Source organism: Pan paniscus, chromosome 1 (genome assembly GCF_029289425.2).
Source record: "Pan paniscus chromosome 1, NHGRI_mPanPan1-v2.0_pri, whole genome shotgun sequence".
Lineage (NCBI taxonomy): Eukaryota > Metazoa > Chordata > Mammalia > Primates > Hominidae > Pan > Pan paniscus.
The window spans coordinates 190,382,514-190,401,412 of record NC_073249.2 but is presented as its reverse complement, the minus strand read 5'-3'; the positions used below and the strand labels follow the sequence as shown (position 1 = coordinate 190,401,412).

General features: G+C 48.5%; 2 protein-coding genes across 5 annotated transcripts in view; both read right to left on the bottom strand.

The window, feature by feature from the left end:
* The window catches only part of OSCP1 (organic solute carrier partner 1), a 37,122-nt gene extending 31,454 nt beyond the window's left edge, over positions 1–5,668 (bottom strand). For 2 of the 4 annotated variants that reach the window (XM_008965051.4, XM_008965053.4), the window contains exon 1: positions 1,943–2,017. In XM_008965051.4, coding sequence (XP_008963299.3) covers positions 1,943–1,970 — 28 coding nt within the window. In that variant the 5' untranslated portion in view covers positions 1,971–2,017. Of the gene's footprint in view, positions 1–1,942; positions 2,018–4,372 lie in introns of those variants that run through there. The other 2 variants (XM_003812595.5, XM_003812594.5) reach the window with 2 other exon arrangements.
* A 4,252-nt stretch (positions 5,669–9,920) lies between these two features.
* MRPS15 (mitochondrial ribosomal protein S15) lies at positions 9,921–18,617 on the bottom strand. Its single transcript, XM_003812596.5, has 8 exons — positions 18,341–18,617; positions 17,979–18,023; positions 16,273–16,348; positions 15,447–15,495; positions 14,875–14,959; positions 12,109–12,167; positions 10,334–10,525; positions 9,921–10,072 (listed from the first exon to the last, which is right to left on the bottom strand). Exons 1-8 carry the CDS (start codon positions 18,468–18,470, stop codon positions 9,935–9,937), a joined length of 774 nt encoding a protein of 257 aa, XP_003812644.1. The 5' UTR covers positions 18,471–18,617; the 3' UTR covers positions 9,921–9,934.
* Positions 18,618–18,899: the final 282 nt, after the last annotated feature.

Here is an 18,899-nt window from a genome sequence, read left to right as displayed (position 1 = left end):
TGCCGGCTAATTTTTTATTTTTAGTAGAGATGGGGTTTCTCCATGTTGGCCAGGCTGGTCTTGAACTCCTGACCTCAGGTGATCCGCCCACCTTGGCCTCCCAAAGTGCTGGGATTACAGGTGTGAGCCACCACACCCGGCCTGGCATTTATTTTTTATTTGTTTATTCTGAGAGGGAGACTTGCTTTGTCGCCCAGGCTAGAGTGCAGTGGCGCGATCTCAGCTCACTGCAACCTCTGCCTCCCGGGTTCAAGCGATTCTCCTGCCTCAGCCTCCTGAGTCGCTGGGATTACAGGCGCCTGCCACCACAACAGGGTAATTTTTGTATTTTTTGTAGAGATGGGTTTTCACCATGTTGGCCAGGCTGGTCTCGAACTCCTGACCTCAGGTGATCCACCCACCTTGGCGTCCCAAAATGCTGGGAATATAGGCGTGAGCCACCGCGCCCGGCCCCTGCAGCATTTATTTAACTGGTGGTATAGTGTGATAGACTTGTGGGAATTCAAGGAGGTGGAGTTTTAATCCCCTTGCAGATGTGTTTGGGGAATAGTGGTGCTGCAAGGGGGTCATCTCTGAAGGACAGTGACTCTTGCTGATAAAATGGAACTGGCAGATGCTCCCGAAGGCAGGCAGGCTGAACGCCAGCAGGGGTCTCTGTAGTGCTGTGTGCTCCCCTACTCCTTTCCTCCTGAGAATACAGGGAAGAGAAACACCCTGTTTTTCTATTATTTCTCCAGATGACTTATTTGTGACAACTCCACTTTAGTTCTGTTTTGAGTGGGGGCAGGCCCAAGGCTATTCAGAGCTAGTCGTTAAACTGGAACTAGAAAAATAAAACCAAAGTCTCACTGCCCTTTGGTTGCTCGTGCTACACTGTGATTGGCATGTCTTGGAAAAATCACTTTGTGGCCACATGCCTCAGTTTCCTCTCCTGTAAAATGAGGAATGTAAGCAAAAAATAATAAGGTCTTATTTATAAATATTTTTAAGAGGCAAAGGTAGCTTTTATTATTCTCGCCATTGCTTAAAACAGGAGACGACATTCAATATGCAACACTCGATAGTTGCCTCATAGAGACAGCACTTCCTTTCTGTTGAATGCTAAACTAGAGGCTGCGTTGTGGGGGAAGCTGCAACATCTGCCTTGGCCTTGTGGGAACAGGGATGGCCTCCAGCAGACCAATTAGTCGTATAAGATAATGAAAACATCTAGAAGAAATATGATTTCCACTCAAAGCTTCGAAGAGGACTAGTTTACCAAGTCTAGTGTTTTATAGGTTCCTGTGTACAGGGATCTGTTACAGGGGCTCTCGCTCCTGCGGCCACAACAACTTTAAATGGTGGAATAGGTGGAAGACATGAGTGTTTCTCAGCCCGTTGAATCCTATGCTCTCTACCCTGTTTTCTCACTCTATCTTCTACAGATCTCCAACAGCCAACTATTTGGTCATTTATTTGATAAAATCAGTGGGTATATTGGATATATATTTTTCAAACTCCTCCCTCTCATCCTGACCTACCAACCCCCACTAAGATTCTGATATAGTCCCCAAGGTATGGCAGCAGAGTATAGTGGTTATAGTAAGGGGACTAAGTGGTTATAGTAAGGGGACATTGGCTGAGTATGAGGACATTGGTTATATGAGGGGACATTGGTTATAGTAAGGGGACATTGGCTGAGTATGAGCTTTGGAGCCTGATGCCTTGGGCTCAAATCCTTTACTTTTCCTCTTACCAGCCATGTAGCTCTGGGCAAATTAGTCTTAGTTTCTCCATCTGTAAAATGGGGATAGTAATATTACCTATGTGTTACAATAGTTGGGAGGATTAAGGTGTTTAAGAGGAGCCCTTGGTACAAAGTAAGTGCTTGATTTTTCATTGTTTTATTGTTGATTGCTGTCACTAGAATCAGTTACTGGAGTGGACTGATCAATAGCCCTACCTCCAGTGAATGTCCAGAAGGGCTGCATCAGGCTCCATACAGTATCTCACATAGTGTTTGACACTCAGTCAAAATCTGTGGAATGAATGAGTGTGCGAATGTAAATTACTAAAGATGGCCGAAACTCCCAAAACCATATTTAGCAAAAGCAGAAAAAAGGCTATAACTCCTAAAGGTAAAGCTGTCCCCTAGTATTCCAAGGGCCTTGTCCAGACCTCCTCTTGAAAGATACCTCTTACTCATTGTGTTAAACATAATAAATACATTATTTCATTCAATCCTTACAACTTTGCTTTAACATATATGTATTATTACCATTTTATGGAGAAACAGGTTTATAGAGGTTACACCCAAAGGTCATGCAATTAGTTAAACGGTAAAGCTGGAATTGGGACTCAGGTCTGTAAGACTCTAGAGAGTATGTTCTTAATTGCTAATTTACATTATCTTCCAAGATGCAGACTACCTACCAGTCTGAGGACTCCAGCATGTCACCTCATTGGTGCCACTAGCCTGAATGAAATCAGATCACACAGGCACCAAGGAAAACAGAACCCTCTCAAAGGAAAAATGACAATGCTATATAAAACTGCCAATTTAGATAATCAGTTCAAAAAACATTTTGTGATCACTAATTTATTCTGGTCTAGGAATTATGGTAGGTGCTGGAGTACAAAGATGAATAAGACAATCAAGCAGGAGACAGACATATACACAGATCATTTCAGTATAGCATGGCCAGTGATAAGGTAGTGAGGAGCAGGCATGGGGTGCTATGGGAGCACAGGCTGCTATGAGAGCATGCACAGGCCCTTTCTGCATATGGGGAGGATTCCTGAAGGAGATGATTCTTAAGCCGAATAATGCAGGATTGAAGGGGATGAATGTAGGGATGGGAATTACTAGCACAGAAATACGAACAAACATGGTTTAAGCGGAGATCTATGAGCAGTTTGGTATTATTGGGAAACAGGAGGCAGGCAGTGGTGGAAGAAGGGACTGCAGAGGAAGACAGAGATCAGATCAGGAAGGGCCCTGAAATGGCCTGTGCAAGGACTTGGTCTTAACCCAGATGGCAGTGGAAAGCTGACAAAGGGTTTTAGGCAGGGGCAAGTATGGACAGATACACATTTTAGAAAGCTCATTGGCGGCAATGTGCAGAATGAATGGAGGGGGTATGTTATAGGGAGTTATTTTTAGCTCTTTATGCATGGACTTGCACTCAGTCACACACACACAATAGTTAATATCTGAATATGTATGCTTAGCATCTGAATATGTATGTTGAACATCAATTGAGCATACAAAGATTAATGGAGAGAATGTTTTAATTGGTGGCCATGTCAATTGCCTTTTCCACTTTTCCTCCTCTACTTTGAAATATAATATTTCCTTCATACTTAATCCTAGGAAATTTGGTATAAGCAAGTTGTTTGCCGAGAAGGGAGGAAAAGAGGAAAAGGAACAGAGTGGAGAGTGTTCTGAGTCGTCATTTTTCTGGGGATTAGTGTGGTGTCCATGGGAGCCAGATTTTGCATTTTCGAAGCTCTCATATAATTATTTTCACAATTGTATTCCCCTCCAACACTTATGAGGAGATTTATAACTTTATTTTTTCATATTTATCTATATTATTTTAGAACACCAAATTTCTAGAAATACTTCTGAGATGAGTAAGACCAATCTCCAGCTTATGTGGTAAGATACTACCATAAAGGAATTAAGAATCAGAACCTGGGCTGGATGCGGTGGCTCACGCCTGTAATCCCAGCACTTTGGGAGGCCGAGGGGGGCAGATCGTTTGAGTCCAGGAATTGAAGACCAGCCTGGGAAACATGGTGAAATCCCATCTCTACTAAAAATACAAAAATTAGCTGGGCGTGGTGGTGCATGCCTGTAATCCCAGCTACTTGGGAGGCTGAGGCACGAGAATCGCTGGAACCCAGGTGGCAGAGGTTGCAGTGAGCCGAGATCGTGCCACACACTCCAGCCTGGGCGACAGAGCGAGACTCTGTCTCAAAAAAAAAAAAAAAAAAAAAAAATCGGAACCTGTTCCTTGGGGGTAAAGAGGATGCTTGGACTAGCAAGGGGTATGATACTAGATGGTGGGCAGCTGGGACTCCTACATTTGGAAGGCACTGATTGACAAGAGACACTGGGAAATCACCTCTCCCATTTGAAGAGATGGGGAAATTAGGGAGGTCAGGCACCCTAGTGTCCACTGGGAGTATTAAGTTCCTCTGCTGTGAAAAAAGCTTTTGGGGGATTTGATTCCCGAGGGGCTCCAAATGGATGTGGCTTGTAAGAAAGGTCCCTGGTTATAAGAGTGAAGTGTGTAGGGGTGCGGGTCTGGCTGTGGGTGTTAGGGCGATGATGAGAGGGCCGGGCTGCTGGCTGCGGGTCTGGCTGAGCGGGCCGGGGGCCTCTCACCTTTGCGGGCCTTGTCTCCCGGGATGTTCTGGGCCCGCAGCCGTTGGTCGAGGATGTAAAGCATCTCCCCGCCCAAGTTCAAGAAGAGCAGCGGTAGCGTCCGCACCGACATGGTGCTGGAAACGAGCTGGACTGGTGAAGAGCCCCGGGGTTCGGTAGCCAGTGGCCTGAAGGCCAGGCCGCAGCGTCCCAATAGTCTGGTTGCTGGGGCAACGCCGTGACGGGAAGAGCGAGCCAATCAGAAGGCGGTTTGGTGAGAGGTGCCCAGAGGACGGGAGCTAATTGGTCTGGTGGTGGACCGTCCCGAGGGGATTGGTCCGAGCCAGAGGCCGGCGCGGCGTTGGCCCCGGCTGGGGAGCTGTGCTTTTGAGACTAGGTTTCCCTCCAAAGGGCGAGGGCCGGGCCAGGGCTGGGGGTGGTCTCGACACAGCCGGGCCAGGGCTGGGGGTGGTCTCGACACAGCCAGCCCGGCGCTTGGGACCCCGGCCGCTGGCGCGGGGCCTCAGGTTCCTATAACAGAGGAAAGCCCAGGCAGAACGGCATTAGAGCAGGCTCGGGTCAGACGGACCTGGGTTGGAATCACGGCTTGTGATTTCTTGCTGTGTGACTTCGGGCAGGGTTTGAGCCTTGGCTTCCTCTTACGTAACATGGAGCTGGCACTCACATCACAGGGCGGCTGAGAGGAATCAGTCAGATCATGGAAAGGCCCCGAAAGCACTCAATAAAAATGGTAACTGACTTTTCTTTTAGACGAGGGAAGGATCAGAAGTCTTGAGTCGTTTGCATTGCCTCCCAAAAGTTTACTTGAAGTGAAGCCCCTCCTGGTTTCATACTCCATGAAGCAAACCAGTCCCGTCCGTCCCCGTGTGTCCAGTTCCCAGAGGATGCGCGCTGGGGGCTCTGGGAAGTTCCCTCCTCGACGCTGTTCCGAAGGCCTCCCAACCATTTCTTTTTTTCTTTTTTTTTTTTTTTGAGACGGATTTTGCCCTTGTCGCCCAGGCTGGAGTGCAGTGGCGCGATCTCGGCTCATTGCAACTTCCGCCTTCAGGGTTCAAGCGATTCTCCTGCCTCAGCCTCCCGAGTAGCTGGGATTACAGGCGCCCGCCACCATGCCCGGCTGATTTTTGTATTTTTAGTAGAGACGGGGTTTCACCATGTTGGCCAGGCTGGTCTGGAACTCCTGACCTCAGGTGATCTGCCCGCCTGGGCCTCCCAAAGTGCTGAGATTACAGGCGTGAGCTATCACGCCCGGCCCCAACCATTTTTCTTTGAGGGCAGCGACTCCCTTCTTCACCTCCATCTTAAGCTCCAGGATTACTTTTTGCCATCTGCTGCGTATTTTTACTCTGATGAACAACCATTTCTGTAAATTTCAGTACTTCCAAAACCTACTAATTATCTTTCCCTCCAGCTACTCAAACTTGAAACTTGGGCCTTGGCTTCCAAATCTGTTTCCCAGGGTCTTTATCAGTCATCATATTATGCTTTTTCCTCCAACACGTTTCTTACATTCATCCCTTCATTTGTTTTTCTGTCTGCATTGCTATGTTCCTCTGTATCACTGTTCTTTTCTCTCTTCTACCTTGCACTGGCTGCTAAGCTAAATGTCAGAAGACATCACTTTTTTTTTTGAGATGGAGTTTCACTCTTGTCGCCCAGGCTGGTGTGCAATGGCACGATCTCGGCTTACTGTAACCTCCACCTCCTGGTTTCAAGCGATTCTTCCGCCTCAGCCTCCTGAGTAAGCTGGGATTACAGGCATGGACCAGGGCACCATGCCCGGCTAATTTTGTATTTTTAGTAGAGATGGGGTTTCACCATGTTGGCCAGGCTGGTCTCGAACTCTTGACCCCAGGTGATCTGCCCGCCTTGGCCTCCCAAAGTGTTGGGATTACAGGCATGAGCCACTGCGCCCGGACAGCATCACTTTCAACATGACACATCTCTTCAGTGGTTTCCTACTCTTTGCCAGATCTCAGTCTAGATGCCTTGGCATGGCATTCCAGGCTCTCCACAGGCTCCAGCTACCTTCTTTTTTTTTTTTTTTTTTAAAGACATGGGGGTCTTACTTTGTTGCCCAAGGTTGGAATGCAGTGGCACCCTGGTGGCTCACTGCAGCCTAGAACTCCTAGCCTCAAGTGATTCTCCCACCTCAGACTCCTTAGTTGTTGGGATTTCAGGTGAGAGCCACCATACCTGGCCAACTACCTTTTTAAAGCCATCTCCTGCACCTGGCCACCTCCTCTCCCCCAGTCCAGTTGAACTCGTCAGCAGGCTGCCTCTTCCTCATAACCACACCAGTGAAAAGTCTTGTCCTGCCATAACTGAGCCCAAGTCCTTCCCATATTAACATTCTCCTTCCATCCCTGCTAGTCTGTTTTCCTTCCCAGTGAAGTGTTTTGAATGAGTCGACAACACTCACAACTGGAACTTCCTTAACATCCTCACTCCCCACCTCATTGCAACTGGTGTTATGTTCCCTGAACCCCACTGAAACTGCTTCACCATGAATACTTTTTGGTCCTTCCCTTAACTGATATCTCAGCATCAGGACTATACAGAATCCCATTGCTGGCAGCCCAAGGCTTTGTTTAATTTGGTTATTTTTCCTGCTCTGTGCTCTGTTTTAAAAGGGAATACAGGCCAGGTGCAGTGGCTCACACCTGTGATCCCTGCACTTTGGGAGGCCAAGGCCAGCAGAGCACTTGAGGTCAGGAGTTCAAGACAGGAGTTCAACACCAGCCTGGCCAACATGGTGAAACCCCGTCTCTACTTCGCTGGGTGTGGTGGCACACACCTGTAATCCCAGCTACTGTGGACACTGAGGCAGGAGAATCGCTTGAACCTGGGACGGGGAGGTTGCAGTGAGCCAAGATCACACCACTGCACTCTAGCCTGGGGGACAGAGCAAAAACTCTGTCTCAAAAAAATTAAAATAAATAAATAAAAGGGAATACAACTAGGATAGGAATGTAATAAACACCTTAGCATCATTACTTCATGTTAGGCCTTCATGCATTTTTGTTACCTGCCTTGCTCCCAAAAGCATTTGAGTTTGCTGTAGTGTAGACTCTTCCCTTAGCTTCTCAGACCTTTTTCTTGGTCTCTAAGCAGTGTGGTATAGTGAACAGGACATAGGCTCTGGAGTCAAGACAGAGCCAGCTTTGAATCCTAGACCTTTCTCTTCCCAGCTATATGAATTTGGACAAGTTACCTAACCTCTCTGAGTCTCAGTTCTCTCATGAGTCTCATCTCTCATGGCTAAAATGAGGATAATTAGCCAATATGCAGAGTAAAGGTGGCTGTGAATATTAGATAATGTGCCTAAGGCAGCAGTTAAAACAATGCCTTTTGACCGGATGCAGTTGCTCGCGCCTGTAATCCCAGCACTCTGGGAAACCAAGGCATTTGGGAGGGCAAGGATTGCTTGAGGCCAAGAGTTTGGGTAACCTGGGCAACATAGTGAGACCCTCTCTACAAAAAATAAAAAAAATTAGCTAAGCGCAGTGGCTTACACCTATAGTCCTAGCTACTTAGGAGGCAGAGGCAAGAGGATTGCTTGAGCCCAAGAATTTGAAGTTAGTGAACTATGATCAGGCTACTGCACTCCAGTTGGGGCAACAGAGCAAGATCCTGTCTCTAAAAAAACAACCAGCCAAACCAACCAACCAACCAACCAACCAACCGAAAAACACACAAATGCCTTTGCAGTAGGGCCTGATCCATTAAAATGTGTTCCTTTTTCTTTCCTTCCCCTTGGCTAGCCCCCTTAACTGTTAGTACCTGGCCCTCTGACACACTACCTCTAAGTAGCTGTGGCCACTTGGAAGTCCTGGCCCATTAAAGGCTTTCCCTACAGTTCCTGGAAGTGATATCTGAATAGTGGATCTTCAGTTCTGAGCCTCTCATTTCTGCTTCTGCAGACACCCAGGCTCTGTTCTACCCCTACTTCACCTTCTCCTCCAGCTCAGCTGCTCCTTCTGACTTAGGCTAAGCTCTCAGGGATCATCCTTCCCATCCAGACATGGTCCTTTTTTCTTATATACTCCATCCCTGGGCAGTTTCACTTATACCCATGGGCTCAATCACCCAACAACTCGCAAACCTCTCTAGTCCAGACCTCTCTACTGAGTCCTAGATCTAAACTTCCAACTGCTCTTTGGATAGCACTTTAGCACACCTTTCTCCCTTTTTGGCTTTCCTCAGTGGCTTCCCTTCCCAGAGTGAAGTCCAATGTATTTCTCCAGTGTTATGGGCCGAATGTGTCCCTGACCAAATTCATATGTCGAAGCCCTAACTCCAATGTTACAGTATTTAGAGATGGGGCTTCTCAGAGTTAACTAGGGTTACATAAGGTCGTGAGTACGGCCCTCATGACGGGATTAGTGGCCTTGTAAGAGAGTGAGCTTTCCCCACTGCATGGACCAAGGGAAAGGCCATGTGATGACATTGAGAAGGTGGCTTTTCCAAGCTAGGAAGAGTCCTCACCTGAAACTGAATTTGCTGGTACTCTGATCTTGGAATCCCCAGCCACCAGAACTGTGAAAAAACGAACTCAAAATAAAAATCCTGTGAAGTCACCTAATCTATGGTATTTTGTTATGGCAGGCTGAGACACCCAGAAAGCTCTACATCACCTGGTATTTGCCTACCCCTCTGACCTTGTCTTCTTACTATTCTCTTTGTTCTGTTTTAGACACATTGTCTTCCTTGGGTTCTTCAAACATACCAAGCATGCTCAGGCTTCAAGGTGTTGGCACTTAACTTGGTGTAAATGGATGGGCTTTATGGGGAACGGGGATCCATAACTCCCTAGAATTTATAAGCAATGCTTTGCATATGCTTCCTGGGGATAGGACTTGTAGTTTTGATCAGATTCTCTACGTGAACACCGATATCCCCCAGCCCCAGTACACTGCTCTGATCTCTCCTCCTTCCATCTACCATCCACACAGCTGTTGCTTAACTATCTAAAACACAGACCTGTTAATTGCCATCATTCCTTCAGTTTTAAAACTTGAACTGTCTCCCCACTCCCTAGTGGACAGTGTACAATCTTCTCAGCCTAGCATATAAAGCTTCTCACACTTCAGCTTTAGCTTACCTTTCAAGCTTTATTTCTCATTCTCCCCGTTCTCTGAATACAGCATGCCTCTCTAGACTTCCTTGCCTTTGTACTTGCAATCCCTTCTGCCCAGGAGGCCTTCCCTTCCTGTCTCTATATAGTGAATTCCTACTCATCCTTTAGGACCCAGTCCAGAAGGCAGCTCCTACAGCAGTTCTTCCCACCCAGCCGGCCACACTTCCACTGTGCTGTCACGTGCTCTGTCTTGCCTCCACTGACACACATCACTTGGATGACAAGTACTTGTTTGTATGAGTGTGTGGGAGGCATGTCATGAGTGTGTATCCTCTGGTGGGTGAGGCAGGGACTCTGCCTCAGAAAACTCTGGGATCTCAGAGCTGAATGAAAGAATAAATTCCTTCTCCTCCTCAGGCCAAAAAGAGCCCCATCATCTCTCCTATCATTCTTCAAGACAGAAAGAAATGATTGAACAGAATTTATTGGCTGTCTTTGAGTGTCTTTGGTATGGCTTTGGCAGGGCTGTCTGGGTTCCTCCGCTTTGCTTGTTTTTGGGCTGCTGCTGCAGCCTTTAAGGCTCTTCGTCGCTTCTTCAGCTTTTGAGTCTCCTGGAAAACCTGGGGGTGAAAAGGGGCAGAAAAAGACCTTGTAATCCTGTGCAAAACCTCAGACTTGGAACAAGTGGGATGGGAACTATTTCCCCCAGATGGTAACCCCAGCCTTTCTCCATGGGGTTGGTGGCCTGTGACCTCCCTGGATCCATTCCAGGGCCTGGGGCCAGTTCCATGCCTCTAACAGAAACAGATGATCCCTCCCTTCTGCTTCCTCCATCCCAGTCCCTGAGTGGGGCCAAGCAAAGCAGCAATTCTGACTCGTACCCGAATGCACAGAGCCTTCTTGGTCACGAATCGGCGGTGGGCTCTTCGGTAATACAGAGGGGGGAAGGTGTACTCAATCCCCAGCCCCAAGCATATCTTCTCAAAGACATCATAGTTGGTGTTACGGAGGTTTTTGAGCATCTTTTTCCTCTGGTCAATGCTCATTAGCAGATAGCGTTTGTGGGCTTTGTCCTGCAAGAGATTCTCATTACTTTTAGTATTATATAAGTGTTACTGTTGTTCACAGTAACAAACAATGGTCATTTTATTATTTCACTGAAATTTCTCAGTAATCTTATGCAAATATTAATGCAATTCTGAAGGAGGTATTATCATTGTTATTCCCATTTTACAGATGAGAAAACAAAGGTTTAAAGATGTTATCTGATTCACAAAAGGTCTTTAGAACTGTGAGTGCTGAGATAGGGTCTTGAATCTCTATCTATTGGTCTGACTTCAAACCTCATGCTCTTTCTCCTACACTACCCACTCAGACTCTCCATAGCTTAGCAAACTGTCAGCTGGGGTAGAGAGGAAGGAAGGCCTTGTGCTCTTCCTGGAAATGCCTACCCACAGCTGGCTGCTGCCCTGTGAAGGACCTCTGCAGTAGGGCTGCTGTCCCACACCTCAAATAAGCAAAACTGTGATCTTTAAGAAGCAGGCTCCAGGGAACACTGAGGTGCCAGGCATGGTGCTGGACCAGTCTGTATTCACAATCATGTGTTTATTAAAAATAACAGCATTTGCCTAATTACAGCAGCTCTGTGCCAGACACTGTGCTGAGATATGGTATAATGGTTAAGAATATGGCTGGCCATGGTGGCTCACACCTGTAATCTCAGCACTTTGGGAGGCCGAGGTGGGGAGATCACGAGGTCAGGAGATTGGGACCATCCTGGCTAACACAGTGAAACCCTGTCTCTACTAAAAATACAAAAAATTAGCTGGGCGTGGTGGCACGCGCCTGTAGTCCCAGCTACTCAGGAGGCTGAGGCAGGAGAGTTGCTTGAACCTGGGAGGCGGAGCCTGCAGTGAGCCGAGATCGCACCTCTGCACTCCAGCCTAGGTGACAGAGCAAGGCTCTGTATCAGGAAAAAAAAAAAAAAAAAAAAAATATGGGTCTCGGAGCAAGACTGCCTTGTTTCAAGGTCTCAGTACATCACTTCCCAGTGCTATGCCTTAAGGAATAACTTAATCATTCCATGACTAGATTATTCCTCATTAAGATGGGAAAAAAAGTCATGAGAGTCAAATAAGAAGATGCATGTGAAGTACTTAGCACAGGGCCTAAAGACTTTATATGCACCACATTGGCTGTTATTATTATTTCACAGAATCCTTGCAATCCTGTGAGCAAGTATTTGTATGATCTCCATCTTATTGAAAAGAAAACTGAGGCTGAGACCTGTACTTCCCTAATATCACACAGCTAGTTAAGTGGAAGTGGCAGAGCTCGGATTTGAACCCAGGGCAATCTGACTCCATTCATGCATTCAACAAATATTTACTGAGCACTCAGCATGTGCCAGACACAGTGATCATGCTCTCAAGTTTGTGTTCTTAACCCCTGGTGACACTCAGCATGGCCTTGTAAGGCTCCAAGTCCTCTGGAGGCAGGAGGGAAGCATTTTTCCCACGGGAGCTGAGGGGTGGGCACTCTGGTGCTACAGCCCAATGGCTTCTAAGCCTCCTTCTCTGGACCCAGAGCCCTTCCCCTCCGGACCCCTTTCCCCCAGGCTGCTGCTGTTTAACTGTGAATGACGTCCAGAGTTTACCTTTCGATGTTTCTCCAAGTGTTCTTCATAACTGCGGATCTTGACAGACAAGGCAATAACTGAAACCACAAACCACAGAGGATGAGAGTTGGGCACAGAGGAAGGAAGGGCCCAGGCCTGGTTTACGTTTTAAGAACTCAAGGAATAACAATCACCAATGCTCTGTACAGCTCTCTATAAATCCCAAATCACTCTGAATTTCAAGATTTCAAAGGCTTATCTTAGACATTACCTTCCCTTAAAAAGCAAAATCCAAGGAAGGGACATCCCTTAATATTATAAAGATATCATCCAAAAATCATAGCAAATAGCATTCTTTTTTTTTGAGACGGAGTCTCGCTCTGTTGCCCAGGCTGGAGTGCAGTGGTGCGATCTCGGCTCACCGCAGCCTCTGCCTCCCAGGTTCAGGTGACTCTCTTGCCTCAGCCTCCAGAGCAGCTGGGATTACAGGCGCCCGCCACCACACACGGCTAATTTTTCTATTTTTAGTAGAGACGGGGTTTCATCATGTTGGCCAGGCTGGTCTCAAACTCCTGACCTCAAGTGATCCACCTGCCTTGGCCTCCCAAAGTGGTGGGGTTACAGGTGTGAGCCACCATGCCTGGCCGCAAATAGCATTCTTAATGGTAAGACTAGCCATTCAATTCAGGAATTAGACCAGGATACAGTGCTATCATGGTTAACAATTCAACATTGTATTAGAGGTCCAAGCCAATGCAGTAAAGTATTTTGGCACAAATAAGATTCTAAAACTGTCATGGGTCTACTCCTTGCCTCTGCCCTTCCTGCTGCCACCTTTATCTCCATGCTTTGACTAATGAATTTTCAGAATTATCAGCTCCCACTTGTCTCTCAAGAACCCAGGATATCCTTCATTCAGGCATCCTCTTGTTTAATTTACCCCCTGTACTGCAAAGATGGGGGCAAAAGCAGAAGCTGGCCCCAAAGAGAGGCTGTCACTACAGCAGGCCCTTCCCAGTACATATTGAGTTCTGGGAGCACTGCAGAAAGTGCAGTGGGAACCCTGACCCCGACCACATGGCTCCATCACAGCAACTTAAGTGTTGAGTGGAACAACACAGAAAGATGGGCCTTGGTTCCTGAGGGGTTCTCTAGAGCAGGCACTATGCTAGAAGCAACTGGCATTCAGAAAACTGAGTAATAATGGAAAGGCAGAAGTGACATCTGTGGGCTGGGCGTGGTGGCTCATGCCTGTAATCCCAGCACTTTGGGAGGCTGAGGCAGGTGAATTGCTTGAGCTCAGGAGTTCGAGATCAGCCTGGGCAATATGATGAAATCCTGTCTCTACCAAAAACACAAAAATTAGCTTGACATGGTTGTGCATGCCTTTGGTCCCAGCTACTTGGGAGCCTGAGGTAGAATTGCTGGAGCCCCAGAAGTTGCGCTGTAGTGAGCCATGATCACGCCTGCCACTGACTGCATTCCAGCCTGAGTGACAGAGTGAGATCCGGTCTAAAAAAAAAAAAAAAAAAAAAGAATCAAAACTTGTGCTTAAAGACGACCCCAGTAACCACCTTGCCAGTCCAGGCCATTTGTTCCTGCCAACCTGGGGATTTCAGTAGTGATAATGCAGAAACAGGTGAGGAAAGATAAGCAGGCCTTTTGTGGCCGAGCTGGTCCCTAGCCCAGGGCTTTAGCAGGGCAAGGGAAGCTGAAACTCATCTTCTCAAAAGGGGCTATGGAGGACCCTTGAGTCCAGTTCTCAATGGGGTTTTAGTATCCAAGATGAACTCACCAGACTTTAATCCCTGGCAGAGGGAGAAGAAAAGAATGAAGGGAGAAGAATGAAGGCAGGAGGGTGGAAGAGGAGGAGGAGGCTGTAATATAGGCCAATGGCAAAGGAGAGAAAGTGTGCAGATCCTCTGCAGGTCCACTAGTCTACCTCACTTGCTCTCAGTGGGCAATGAAGAGAAACTGCACCCAGAGAGAGGGGGAAATGGTGGCGCTTTTCACTCACATCTAATGAGGACTACTGCCAGTTCTAGCCCGAACCAAAGTAGCAACATTATTCCCTTGGGAATGCACCATGGTGTCTGTCTGGCACAAGAGGGTTCAAAATGTTGGTCTTACTATTATTTTTTTATTTTCGAGACGGAGTCTCGCTCTGTTGCCCAGGCGAGAGTGCAGTGGCGCGATCTCGGCTCACTGCAAGCTCCGCCTCCCAGGTTCACGCCATTCTCCTGCCTCAGCCCCAGTAGCTAGGACTACAGGCGCCCGCCACCACGCCCGGCTAATTTTTTGTATTTTTAGTAGAGACGGGGTTTCACCGTGTTAGCCAGGATGGTCTTGATCTCCTGACCTCGTGATCCGCCTGCTTGGCCTCCCAAAGTGCTGGGATTACAGGCGTGAGCCACCGCGCCTGGCCTAGTCTTACTATCACACATCGTGAGCTTTAGTTTCCAAGGTGTGTTTACATCCCCTAGCTGCCTCTCGCAATGCTGCCATGAGGTGGGTAACATTACCTCTGCTCTGCTCTCCCTTATTCCCCCATTTCCAGATGAGGAAGCAGGGGCTCCAAGAGAGGGTTGGTGACTTACCCAAGCTCACACAGTGGTACAAGGTCCAACTGGGTGTTGACTCCAGCATCAGAGCTTGGGATACACGGTCCAATTTTCATTGCCCTAGGTCCTTCATGTCTCTCCCTTTCCCCAGCCCATGTGCATGTGCTTGTAGACAAGAGCCCTAGATCAGGTCCCAGCTAGCAGGCTTCCCTACACCCCCACTCCCCAAGGGTCCCCGACCAACTTCGAGCCTCCAGGGATCTGGTGTCCTCCGGGTTTGCAACAATCTTCTTCATAAACTGTTCTTGCTTGATTTTTAGCATCTCCTTCTGTTGAAGACAGAGACAGAGAAAATCTGTGGAGTCTGCCACCCTCTATGAACTAGCCCTCCTCCCCCCAAGGGCCCTGGCTACAGTTATAGCAACTAGGGCCATAAGGCTCAGGGCCTGACTTCACTCTGCTCACTGTGGCCTTGACCAACCACATGGCTATCCACATCCAGGTGAGCCCAAAGCCAAAGCCACTGACAGAGGAAATGACTTGTTGCATGAATGTCCCCAAAGCTTGCTCATTCATTTATGCTCATTCATTCATTCACTGAGCACCTGTTTGTCAGGTGCTAGGGGTATGGTGGGTGAACAAAAGTGTCCCTGCCCTGAAGATGCTCTGTCTAGGGATATTGACAAATGGAGGCAGAATGACAGTGGGCTAAGTGCTGTGACTGGAGAAGCATGAGATGCGGGGTGCTAATCAGGGTAGAAGGGAGTCCCAGAGGAGAAGACTGCGGGAGGCTGAGGCTTGGCAGAGGCTGCTCACCTTGTTGGCCATTTCCAAAGACAAGAGTCTTTTCACGACATCATCAACCCTGTGGATAAACCACAGCAATGAGACAGACATGGGGGGAGAAGAGGAGAGGAAAGCAATGCTGGTTTCATTTTAGTTTGAAAAGCAAAGATGATTGAAAAATTCCTTCTGTAGCAAATGAATCTCCCTGGAGGTGGGGAGCCATTTCCCAGGGATTAAAAGTCAGTGTGGATCTGGCTTGCTGGGCTGAAAACTATAGAAACTGGGGCTGTCAGCTCGACTGTTCCGGTCTCATCACAGGGAGGGCAAGGAGAGGATTTCCATTTTAGCTACAACATGGTTCAATCTGTTTTGAGACATTTCAAGTTAAATTGCACAGTGGGAGGGACTGACCAGCTCCCACCACACTGCATAGGAGCTGAGCAGAGGGCCTCTGGCTTTGGTGTCAGTCAGCCCTGGATTCAAACTCTAGCTCTGCCCTTTAGAACTGTATGACACTGGACAGCTTGAAAAATCTATAAAATGGGGACATACAGCTTTTGTGAGGAACAAGAGATGAGAGATTTCTACAAAGACCTGTGAAGTATGTTAGCTCCTTGGAATCTAGTGGTACAGGGTGTTCATCTAGAGTACAAAAAAACCCCCAAGTAGCCGAGCTCCATGATTGCCATCTGCCTTGCTGACCACCCACCCTCACACCTGGACACCTGGGCCCCTGCCTCCTTCAAGATCAAGCTTCAGCTACAGCAAGCCAAGTCTGAAAGCCACTGTCTTTCCCCACTCCCCGACAATCCTCCCAGGGCCCCCTGCCTCCTCTACTAGGTTTCTTCCTGCTTACTTCTCAATTCCAGGGACATTCTGGTAGTCTTTGAGCAGCGTAGAAGGAGGTGGGTCATCATCCAGCCTAGACTGGGCTGTCAAGTAAATATGGGGATAGAAAACACCCAGAGTCAACTCTCACTGCCCACCCTCCCAGACCTGGCTCTTTTCACCCACTCTCCAATTCCAGAAGGGACATCCAGGGTCTCAAGCAAAGCACTGGATATCTCTCGGCTCAGTTTCTCCTTTGCAAACTCTGTGGGCACCTGCTTTGATATTTCATGCTGGGAGTAGGTGGCTTTTCCCAAGACCCTACACTGTGCCTGCACCTTTCACATACCTATCTGGCTCTACAGTTCTCAGATCCCCCACTAGGATGGGTCCTCCTGTGGATAGGACAGAGTTTGACTCCCTTGGAATCCACCATAGTCTGGCCCATGGCTCAGCCTAGACTAGGCACTCAACAAACACTTGCTGGCTGACTGCATGTATGAATTAAGGGGGTTGAGGAAAGGCAGCTAGCTGTACGATGCCTGAAATGTAAGCACCAAGTACAGATCACAGGAAAACCTCAGTCTTGGTGTGTGCACCCTTGCTATCCCTTGGAGATGAGGAAGAGGAATAGAGTAGATGGACTTATCCTCTCCAGTCAGACCCTGCTATGCAAATAACATTAATGGGCCTCTTCTGTCTGTAACAGCTCAAGTTGGTTCTGACAGGGAGGCAGAAAAGAATTATATTAAAAATATATTAATAGCAATAAATTCTACTTATTTTATTTTTTGTAGAGACTGGGTCTTGCTATGTTGCCCAGGCTGGTCTTGAACTCCTGGCCTCAAGTGATCCTCCAGCCTTGGCCTCCCAAAATGTTGGGGCCATGTCCATCTTTCTTTTTTGTTTTTTTGAGATGGAGTCTCGCTCTGTCACCCAGGCTGGAGTGCAGTGGCATGATCGGCTCACTGCAACCTCCACCTCCCAGGTTCAAGCGATTCTCCTGCCTCAGCCTCCTGAGTAGCTGGGATTACAGGCGCGCACTACCATACCTGGCTAATTTTTTTGTATTTTTAGTAGAGACGAGGTTTCACCATGTTGGCCAGGCTGGTCTCGAACTCCTGAACTCAAGTGATCCGCCCACCTTGGCCTCCCAAAGTGTTGGGATTACAGGCGTAAGCCACCGCGTCCGGCCCCAGATAATAAATTCTAATATATACTATCAATATATTTAATTGAGCACAGTGTTAAGGATGCTTTTCGTGTATTATCGCTGAATCCTAACAATCCTTGCAAATGGATACTTTCACACTCATTTTAGAAATAAGAATCAGAGAGAGGAAGTACCTTGCCCCATATCATTTACCTAATAAGAAGGATCTTAACTACTACGCATACTGAGTTGCAATGGGAAATTACATCCTGCATCTCAGAAATGCAGACACAAAGTGCCATACTCTAGGTAGGCCTGGGTGGTGCCAGCCATGCACTCCCTCTGGCAAGCTCATTTTCACTCATTCACCTGGAAAGCTCCTGCTTCCGCCCTTCACACCCCTCTGTCCCCATACAGGCTGCAGGCCTAGGGCTTTGTGTAAGGTGGACGTGGGGTCTTTTGCTCAGGACCTCTGGCTCACCTCATCTAGTGGCTCTAACTCGCCACATCGGTCCCCTTACCCACCCCAGCCTTCCAGGAGGTCTCTCTTCCGCCCCAAGTCCCACCTTAGGAACTCCTACCTGGTTTCCGGATGACATATCCGCGCGCCGCCTGGAGGAGGAGACCTACGCAGAAAAGAGAGGGCTGAGGCCCATCTCCTTAAATAGTCCACCCTCAATTCCTTTCTGTGCCCCTCGCATTGCCCGTCCGCCATGGTCTATGCGCTTCTGAACCTAACCGCTGCCCCATTTCTTCCCTACCCCTTGTCTCTCACATCTTGTTTCACCTCTTGCGCAACCACCGCCCTTTCCCCCTTATCCTGACCGCTGTATATCTCCCCTACTCCTGTGCTTCCTTCTCCCCTACTCCTGTGCTTCCTTATTCCCTATCTTCGCCGAACCCTGTTTCCCTACGCCCGCCGTCCCATTTCTCAGCTCCTCACTTCGAGGCTGCAGGCCCCACTGGTTGAAAGGAAACTTGGCGCTCCCACCGCCCGGCAGCCCGGGTACTAGGGCCTGGGTAACTGCCTGGGTCCGAATCAAACTCAGCGTCCTCCACGCGACCCTCAGCATGGTGACCTCTAACCCCCGCGGGGCCCGCGCCGCGGCCGCCGTTCGCTTTGCGGCACGGACCGGGTTACATGGGCGCCGCCATGCTGGCCCAGGATCGACCAATCGAGGCAGTTGCAATACCGGAGCAGACGAAGACCGAGAGAATGGATTAGGTGGCGTGACTCTGATGCCGCAACGCACGGGGCGGAGCTCAGAGACCGGGTTCCCGCTGCGCGTGATCGGGCCGTGGTGGTTGTGTGCCCACGTTTAGCAGCGTGCTGGGGTGCTGTATAAATTCTAAAATGCCACTTTTTGGAGGGCATGCGTTCCGTCGTTAATCTCATTCCTGGCCCTCGGGCCAGGGTTATTTTGGGAGGTCCATGGCGCCTGCGGTAGCCTTCTACCCGCAACCCAATCCCCTCTTCACCCCACCTCACCCCTCCCTTAGTC